Source organism: Geospiza fortis, unplaced genomic scaffold (genome assembly GCF_000277835.1).
Source record: "Geospiza fortis unplaced genomic scaffold, GeoFor_1.0 scaffold361, whole genome shotgun sequence".
Classification (NCBI taxonomy): Eukaryota; Metazoa; Chordata; class Aves; order Passeriformes; family Thraupidae; genus Geospiza; species Geospiza fortis.
This window is the reverse complement of record NW_005054356.1, coordinates 3831153-3841062: the sequence shown is the minus strand read 5'-3', so window position 1 is coordinate 3841062 and position 9910 is coordinate 3831153. Positions and strand designations below refer to the sequence as shown.

Genomic DNA, 9910 nt, shown 5'->3' with positions numbered 1-9910 from the left:
CCCTGTGTCACTCATCCCAGTGGGTGCAGTGCCAGCAGCAGCAGGGCTGTCCCTGTGTCACTCACCCCAGTGTGTGCAGTGCCAGCAGCAGGGCTGTCCCTGTGTCACTGACCCCAGTGTGTGCAGTGCCAGCAGCAGCAGGGCTGTCCCTGTGTCACTCACCCCATGTGTGCAGTGCCAGCAGCAGGGCTGTCCCTGTGTCACTCACCCCACTTTCCTGCTCTGCACGGTGCTGAAGCCGGTGAAGGAGCAGCTCCTGCTGATGCCACCCCCATCCCCAGGGGACACGAAGGTGAGTTTCACTGACATGGCTCCCGCTCAGCGAGCCTGCTGCCTCCTGCAACAAAACACAAAAACACATCAGGCCAAAGCCCCTTGGCTTGGCTCTCGTGCTGCTGCAAGCGGCGAGCTGCAGGGAAGTGGAAAGTCAAAACAACGCACGGCAGAATAAATTGGAAAAAAAGGCTTGTCTGCAATTCACGTTTCCTGTGTTGCCATCCACAGTACAATTAATAAAGGATTGAATAGTCTAAAATGAAATCTCTCATGCCCTCTTCAATTTCTGATTGATTTTACAAACTCACTATGCAAAAGCCAGAATAGCCTCAATTCAGAGGCTCTCTACATTTCTGACTTCTTAAAACGCCTGTAATTGTCCCAGTGCTTCAGGAGTGGGGGCCAACCTGTACATTTCCAAACCAGTGTGGCTGCCAGAACCATACTTAAGCTGCAGACTCAGCTGGGTCCCAAAAGCAGCTCCCTGCATCTGTGCAGAGCCCACTGCACTCAGTGGTGGGATTGGCTGTGTGGTGCTTAAGCCCAAGGCAGAAGTCTGGTTTCAACAGTAAATTTCAGGTTCATGCTCCTCCTCTGGCAGGGCTTCTCTTGGATTGCTCTCTTGTTTTCCATCAGTCAAACTCCTTTGCTTTGTGGAGAATTGTGTTCTCTGCCATATGTCTCCAGAATCCAAGTCCCAATATAAGTAACAGACACATCCTTCAAAGCAGCTGTAGAAAATCACCCAGACAGTTCATATACAGAAAAATTCCCTTCCTTTCCCCCTCAAGCTGGTGTAATGTAAACACCCCCAGTGAGTAAATCTGGGTATAACAAAAAGCTGGAGGATGTGTTTGGAGGGAGAAGGACAAACTCCAAGGAGGACTCTGAATGCTGCATGCAGAGGTTTGTCCCACATCACAGGATGTGCTGTGAAGGGACCAGGATCCATCACTCATCATCCAACACTGAATCCATCAGAGAAGGTTCTGGAGAGGAGTTCTTCCCATGTGCCTGCCCCAATCCCTGCAGCATGGCCACATCAGCCAGGCTCCATCACTCACCATCCAACACTGAGTCCATCAGAGAGGGTTCTGGGGAGCAGCTCTGCCCTTGTGCCTGCCCTGATCCCTGCAGCATGGCCACATCAGCAGGATCCAAGCCCAGGAGGGTCAGGGCAAGGCTCTTTCCTGGCTCTGCACTGCCCTGGAGAGCAGTCTCCTCCCTGCCTGCTGCCTGCACAGAGCTGCTCAGCACATCCCAGGGGGTTTGAGAGTGTTGTGCTGATTCTAGACTAGTCCACAAAAGCAGGAGCAGAAGCACTCCTGGATTTCCAGGAGCCTGTTCAGCAGCAGCCTCTCATCCTTCCCTGGGCTGGGTTTGAGCTCCATCTCCTTGCCCGAGCTGTGGGCTGTGCCAAGCTCAGGAATACACCTGGGAAAAGCAGGCAGAGCCCTGCAGAGCAGGATGTGCAATGGTAGCAGAGCCAGCAGACAGCCTGCAGGCAAAGAGGGGCTGGGCATGGCCAGCTCAGGGGAGCAGAGTCCATGGGACCCCAGAGCCTCAGGAGGACCCACAGCAATCTGTCACACAAAACTCAGGTGCCTCTCCCCCACCTTAATCAAACCACACAGCACTTCTGTTGTCTTGCTTTGAAAAGATCCCCCTTGGCCCTTCATCAGAGCTCAGACTGGCATCAGATCACAGCTGAAGTTTCAAAACATTTTCCATCCTTCCCTCTAGATCTGAGATGTTTGTAAGTCTGTGAACTGTCACCCCATCAAAAGGATCATTAGCCTGAAGAAAGCATGCAACTTACTGAAAAATGTAATTGCATAACAAGCTGTTAAAGGAAGAAATAAAAGGAATAGCCTTGTGGTTATTGACCACATCCCTCATCAAGGCTAAACCAGATTCCCAGGATCTATTTTTCAGCTCTTTAACCTGGGAAAGTCAGTTCATGGGTATAAGGGAGGGGGAAAGTGCAGGAGCAGCTGCTCTGGAGCTACCATGGCTCTGCAAGCCTTTGGAGCATACAGATATGGAGCAAACCCACCAGGCAGACCCTTGGCAGGAACAGAAAGGGGAGAACTATGAGAAGACTCCTGAAGAAAAATCTGTGGCAGTGAGCTCTAGATGTGAAGGACTGTGGGAAATGTAGAGACCCCAAAACTCTGAAATCGCCCACATTGCCTGGACCTGACCACGTGTGTTTATATCCCAGTGTCATTCTGCATTTCCAGGAGCGGCACTGCTGCAATGCAGTAGAAGCCAGAGATGCCCTGGCCCTCACATGGGCACGGCCAAGGTCGTGCCAGCCCCTCTGGGGTCATTTCTTCTGTGACTGCCCAAGGCTCAGTCCCAAGGCCCCTGCCCTGCTCCAATGCACTGCCCCACAGGCACAGCTTCCACCTCCCTCAGAATGAAGAGAATTTAAACAAAGCACCATTCAAGGGGTTATCACTTCAGAATCATGCCAGCAAAGCCAGTGCCCCCGATACACACTTGCACAAGGATTTTTTGTGGTGACCTAGAAATCTCACAGCTCATTTCACACTCCTGAGCAGAGGGCCATAAGCTGGATGTCAATATAACATTTTATTCATAAGGAAGACTTATAAATGCAGTTGTTTAAAGAGAGGGTTTGCTAGCTGGAGTGGCTGTATAAAAGTGCTGAGCTACACAAGTGCCCCTGAGAAGAAGCATCTGGACCCATCTCAGACTCTAGCCTCCCCTTAGGGTGGAAATAAATCAGAAAAGGACCCTGACAAAGCTCAGCTCAAATCTGCCTTCCAACCTGAAACCTCTGCTGTGCAGGCCAGAGGGTCCAAGTCCCACAAAAGCAGGATTGTGCCCTGGGGAGCAGAGGAGCTGCCTCCCTCTCCCTGTGCCCAGGAGGTGGATGGAGCGCTGGGCCAGGGCTGCACAGGCACAGCAGGACAGAGAACAGGAGGGATTGCCAGGGACAGCTGGAGCCCCAGCTGCTGGAGAAGCCCCGGGGTCTGGTCAGGGCCCTGCAGAGCTGCTGAGCCTTGGGCACCCTCCCCCTGCCAGGGACTCTGACTGGGGGGCTTCAGCAGGGGGGTTTGTACAATTCAGGGCTCAGGAATGGATCTCGCAGCCAAAACTGACTGTTTCCAGATTAAATGGGTGGGTGTGTTTGGGCCTGGCTCAGTGCTCCATTTGCCAGGACAGATTCTGCTGTGTCAGCTCTGGTGTGAGCCCGTCCAGGCAGGCTGGGGCTCCCTGGGCAGCCAGGACACACAGACTGCACGGGACACACTGACTGCACGGGACACACAGACTGCACAGGACAGACTGACTGCACAGGACACACAGACTGCACAGGACACACAGACTGCCCAGGACAAACAGACTGCACAGGAGACACAGACTGCACAGGACACACTGACTGCACAGGACACACAGACTGCACAGGACACACAGACTGCCCAGGACAAACAAGCTGCACAGGAGACACAGACTGCACAGGACACACAGACTGCCCAGGACAAACAGACTGCACAGGAGACACAGACTGCACAGGACACACAGACTGCCCAGGACAAACAGACTGCACAGGAGACACAGACTGCACAGGACACACAGACTGCCCAGGACAAACAGACTGCACAGGAGACACAGACTGCACAGGACACACAGACTGCGCAGGACACACTGACTGCACAGGACAGACTGACTGCACGGGACACACTGACTGCACAGGACAGACTGACTGCACAGGACACACCGACTGCACAGGACACACAGACTGCGCAGGACACACAGACTGCGCAGGACACACAGACTGCACCTCCTGCTCCCCCTCCTGAGCCAATGACCCTCACCTCCTACAAACAGCATCATGGTGTCCGTTTGTGTTCATGGCCAAACTTTTCCAGCCCTACTCACATCTTTAATTGTTCCTGGGTACAGTGGTTTCAACAGTTTCATGAGGAAAATATGACTCACCACTTGCAAAACGTTTCTGCTCGTGTTTTGTGCTTTAAGTGAGTGGCCATGATTTGGTGTCAGCCTCTCAGAGAGGTCCACTGGGCGAATCCCTGCTGGAGGAAAGAGCTCCTGTTTCCCTAAAGTGTGTGATGCTGCAGCTGGAGCGGGCAGTGGCTAGGGGACACTTTCTCCTGGCTGTTTCTGCACAAACTGCCCCAGCTCTGCTGCCCTGGCAGCTGGGCAGGCTCCGGAGCTCACCGTGGGCACCCCTGCTCTTCCCTGGCACCACAAAAGCAGGCTGAAATCCAATTATTGTCACTATAGAAAATAACAATGTAAATATACAATAACAATATCAGTAACAATTCCTACAGACACCAGTGGCTGAGGCTCTCCTGTGTGACTGTGGGCACCTTTGGTGATTGTGACAATTTGCCTTCCACTGCCTGCTCCAACCTTCTCCTCCTGCTTTTAGGCCCTTGTTATTTTTGTACATCATTTCATTTGTAAATATTGCACTCGCTTTGCTTGGAAAGACAAGAGAGCAATTTTATCTTCGAGCTGTGGGAACCAAGCAGAGTTCATTTCATTGTGAACTATCACAACATGGTACTCCATTCAGTAGGTGGGAAGGCCAACAGATTATTGGGGACTGGAGCCTTCCTGCTGGAATCTGGGGCTTGGGCTGGTGCCTCTCAGGAGAGCACAGCAGAGCACATGGGCTTGTTGCAGAGTTGCCACCTGGAATTTATGTCTTTTACAGCAGGGTTTGATAAAATTAGCCAAACAAAGGTGACACTGGGCTGTGCTGGCTCTGCACCACCTCTGCTGAAACCCAGCTTGGACTGCACAGAGCCAAAACCAGCAGTGATTCAGTGCATGGACATTCAGGGCCTTCAGAGACCTTCCCTGGACTTCAGGGATGAGCTGTGAGTCCCAATAATCATCAGCTCTTTTTTAAAAAAAAGTCACTCAAAGCTGCTAGGTTCCCATTCTGCTTCCCTGAATTTGTTATAAATTCTAACAGAATAACAGCTTTGCTGCTGGAATTGCATCAGCATCAGGGTTTTAGCTGGAAGGAATACACGCTGCAAGCACTTCATGGGTGAAAAGACAGCCCCAGCATAATTACACCAAAAATTACACTTTAGCTCTGAGACTGACTTTGCAAGCTGGGCTATGTTTGCCTACATCACATTGATGTAATCACAATTATTTTCCTTCCTGCTTGTTTCAACCCACAGGGACAGTGGATTTACCTGCCCCTTCTGGGTGCTGCTGAGGGGCAGCTGGCAATGGCACTTGTCTTTTGTGACTCTGATAAAGGGAAAATCAGATTGCCCCCCTGGAGCAGAGCCCTGTCAGAGCCTCAGGGCGCTCCGGGCCTGGCCCACTGAGGGTTTTGTGATTGCAGCCCCTGCCCTGGACGTGGCAGTGCTGGGCACGTGCAGCACCCAGAGCACAGCACGGGTGGGAGGCACGAGGGGCTGAGGCAGCCCTGGGGCGTGATGGAGGCAGCACTGAGTGACCCTCTGGGCTGGATCCCCTGGGAAAATACACCCTGAGTTCAACCCCTGCTCTGCAGCATTCCTCAGCAAAACTACTGACCTCGGGAGCAGTGTCTGCTGTGCTGCATAAACATTCCAAATTTATCACTCAGACCCCTTACACTTCAAGTGGTTTTGTTCAGCTGTTTGACAAACATTCTATTTATGCAGCTATGGGCAGAACTAAGAAAAAAAATTTCTTTCAAAAGAAGAAAAACAATTTGAATTAGGGAGACACAGAGCACCCTTGATCTCAGGATACATCTCAAATTGGGTATTTTAGCACAATATCACACCCAAACAGGGATCTTTTCTTCAGACAAATCCAGGCTGTGGCAAGAGCTCCCGGCACCAGGATTGCCAGCAGAATGTGAGCAGGTCTGGTGCAATTCCTGCAGCAGGGATTCAGGGACTGGGCCCTGTGGCTGTCCCTGCTGTGGAGCTGCTCTGAGCTCAGCTGCCCACCACACCCAGGGGAGCCCCTGCAGATCCAGATGGGAAATGTGGGCTGGGGATGGAGCTGTATCTGCTCAAACAGGTCACTGAAAAGGGACAGGAGGGACACCAGCGGCTTCCACCCATTCAGCAGGCATCTCTGCTGGGTTAACATTGAGCAATATGAGCAACTACATCACAGCTCTGCTCTAGATGGAAGCTTTTGCTCCCCTCTGTAGCTGCACATGTTCCACAGAACTTCTTGACCTGATCCTGTTGAACTCAGATTATGAGATGGGCCCTTTATTCTGTGCCAAACTTACATCTGTCAGGTCCTATTTGGAAACTATCAGATGATTCAGGAATATAATCCCCGCTCTCATAGGCACTTCAGGCTCTTAAGAGCAGCTTCAATTGATTTGTAATAAGAATTACATTCAGAGCTTGCATTGTTTAGAAAGACAGGACTTCAGAGTGTAACTAGTTTTGGTACTTCTGCCAATTTCACCTATGCAGATTCAGCTCTTGAATATATATTTAAATACTGCACACCTGACATACTTTCCTCCTAGCCATTGAAAGAGAATCAGATAAAGAGCTTTGATCCAAGTTCTTGCTTTACTCATCAGGCCCTCCCACAGCTCCCTGCCAGCTTCTGGAAATGCCATTCTGGAGTGCAGGCTTCCTAGGCAGCAATACATTTGAACATCACAGGCAGAGCTCTCAGACAGCTGGTCCCATGCTGGAGGTCAGGTCTGATGGCCCCGTTTCTGGGGGCTCTTTGAACACAGCACTCACATTTCAAGCCCAGGGCAAGCTGCTTTTCAAGGCTGCACCCCAAATGTTCCTGTGTTTCCAATCACTTTCCATCCCAGCACTCAGCTCCAAGTTCTGCTCTCAGTGGCAGTGTGCACATCCAGAGGACATTAATCAGCCATTGATTCCAGATTCCCAGCAGAATCCGGCAGCAGGAGTTGGCCTGACCCAGTGAATGACCTGGAAATGATTTTCCAAGGCACGGCGCCGTGGCCTCTGGGTGCCTCCAGCAGCAGCAGCAGCTGCCAGGGAGCCCTGGGGAGCTCAGCATGGCTCACCCATGGGCAGGGCCCTCTCCCTCGAGGAAAGGTGGTTCTGGGGGTCCCAGCTGGCTGTGAGCCCCAGCCTGGGCTCAGGAAAGCTGCAGGGAGTGCCCAGAGCCCAGAGCTGTGCCCAGAACCCAGAGCTGTGCCCATGCCCAGAGCTGTGCCCCCATAGCCCAGAGCTGCGCCCATGCCCAGAGCTGTGCCCCCATAGCCCAGAGCTGCGCCCATGCCCAGAGCTGTGCCCCCATAGCCCAGAGCTGCGCCCATGCCCAGAGCTGTGCCCCCATAGCCCAGAGCTGCGCCCATGCCCAGAGCTGTGCCCCCATAGCCCAGAGCTGCGCCCATGCCCAGAGCTGTGCCCCCATAGCCCAGAGCTGCGCCCATGCCCAGAGCTGTGCCCCCATAGCCCAGAGCTGCGCCCATGCCCAGAGCTGTGCCCCCATAGCCCAGAGCTGCGCCCATGCCCAGAGCTGTGCCCCCATAGCCCAGAGCTGCGCCCATGCCCAGAGCTGTGCCCCCATAGCCCAGAGCTGCGCCCATGCCCAGAGCTGTGCCCCCATAGCCCAGAGCTGCGCCCATGCCCAGAGCTGTGCCCCCATAGCCCAGAGCTGCGCCCATGCCCAGAGCTGTGCCCCCATAGCCCAGAGCTGCGCCCATGCCCAGAGCTGTGCCCCCATAGCCCAGAGCTGCGCCCATGCCCAGAGCTGTGCCCCCATAGCCCAGAGCTGCGCCCATGCCCAGAGCTGTGCCCCCATAGCCCAGAGCTGCGCCCATGCCCAGAGCTGTGCCCCCATAGCCCAGAGCTGCGCCCATGCCCAGAGCTGTGCCCCCATAGCCCAGAGCTGCGCCCATGCCCAGAGCTGTGCCCCCATAGCCCAGAGCTGCGCCCATGCCCAGAGCTGTGCCCCCATAGCCCAGAGCTGCGCCCATGCCCAGAGCTGTGCCCCCATAGCCCAGAGCTGCGCCCATGCCCAGAGCTGTGCCCCCATAGCCCAGAGCTGCGCCCATGCCCAGAGCTGTGCCCCCATAGCCCAGAGCTGCGCCCATGCCCAGAGCTGTGCCCCCATAGCCCAGAGCTGCGCCCATGCCCAGAGCTGTGCCCCCATAGCCCAGAGCTGCGCCCATGCCCAGAGCTGTGCCCCCATAACCCAGAGCTGTGCCACCATCACCCAGAGCTGTGCCCATAGCCCGGAGCTGTGCCCATGCCCAGAGCTGTGCCCCCTCCTCTGCCAGCCCATTCTCAGCTCCCCAGGTGCTGGAGCCCTCAGGACTCTGCCTTCCCTGCTGGGAGGAGGCACAGCCCAGTTCCCCCAGCCCCAGGTGATTTAGGAGCACGGCCTGGCTGTGCTGGCCTGGTTTCATTCCCAGCTTGCTGCCCCCCTCCAAGGCTGCACTGGAGGCTCAGGAGCTGCCAGGCTGGCACTGCCAGCCCTGCAGGTCCAGCCCAGCCTGCCTGGCAGGACACTCCAGCCCCAAAGTCCCAGCCTGGGAAGCAGAAGGAGCCAGGGCAGAGCAGTTTACAGTGATGCACAGGCTCCTCCAGTTGGGACAAAGGAAAACTTGCCAGGGACTGAATCCCAGCAGCTCTGGCCTCAAGAGATTCCTCCTCACTAGTGATGAGCCCAAGGATCCTCCCTGTGTCCTGCAGACCTCAGTGTCCCCAGTTTCCCCGGCCTGTGCCTCGGGGTGTGCTCCAAACACTCCCAGGTGTGCTCCTGTCTCCAGCTGCCTTCTCATGCAGGAGCCACTCCAGGTTAATCCTGACACAAGGAAGGTCCTGCACCTCAGCCTCAGGGCTGTGGAGAGTCCCAGGGCTAAGTTTCAATGGCAGCACATGATGGACAGATAAACGCTTTGATTATTACACTGAGAAGGGTGTTTAAGCAAATCGGATGACAAACTTCCAGCAGGAGTGAAAGCTGATGTCCAACAGCATGGGGGATGTAATTTGTTATCTCCAAACCCTGAATTCTGTGGATCACAGCATCCTGCTGCTTCTGAAGTGGGCCAGACCCTTTACCTGTCTGACCAGGAAAACTGTCCCTTTACCCGGAATTGAACCATCCAGCCCATTCCTGCGGCTAACATGGTTTATTCCCAAAACATTGCCAAGATAATCTTGTGCCACAGAAATCAAGAAGTTGCTAAGTTAGGATCAGTATCCCAAAGAGCACTGGAAAAAGAGGAAAAGTATATAAAACTTCGTAGAAGAGAGAAATAGAAGGGACAAAAGGTTTATGCTTTAAAGCCAAATATTTACTTGTGGGACAACCCAAGAATCTGAATGGATGTGGGTACTTTTCCCTTCACTTCTTACCAGCTCCTAATACACATGCTCTGACATTCATGGCCCACATTTTTGACACTGTTACTCTCTGCTTTTATTTGGTTTGGGCTTGTTTTTAATCAGGTGAACTTTGCACAGCCCAGCTCTAGCTCCTATAAAATCTGGGTCTTAAATGGCCAGATTTAGTGGTTTTTCTGTGGAGAGAAAAAGCCCCCATGCTGACCACACTGCTGTACTTGGAACCAGATGTCTCACCCCCCTTAAACTGAGCTAATGGGGACGGGAGGATGGTCAGGAGAGCTCCTGTCTGGGTCCTGCCTGTGGAGTTA

The 9910-nt window shown here is 53.8% G+C and overlaps 1 protein-coding gene across 1 annotated transcript in view; it reads right to left on the bottom strand.

Annotated features, from left to right (window-relative positions):
* Positions 1–9910, bottom strand: part of RIPOR3 (RIPOR family member 3) — a 42457-nt gene that overhangs the window by 22292 nt on the left and 10255 nt on the right. The window contains exon 2 of the mRNA XM_031059109.1: positions 209–337. Coding sequence (XP_030914969.1) covers positions 209–309 — 101 coding nt within the window. The 5' untranslated portion in view covers positions 310–337. The remainder of the gene's footprint in view (positions 1–208; positions 338–9910) is intronic.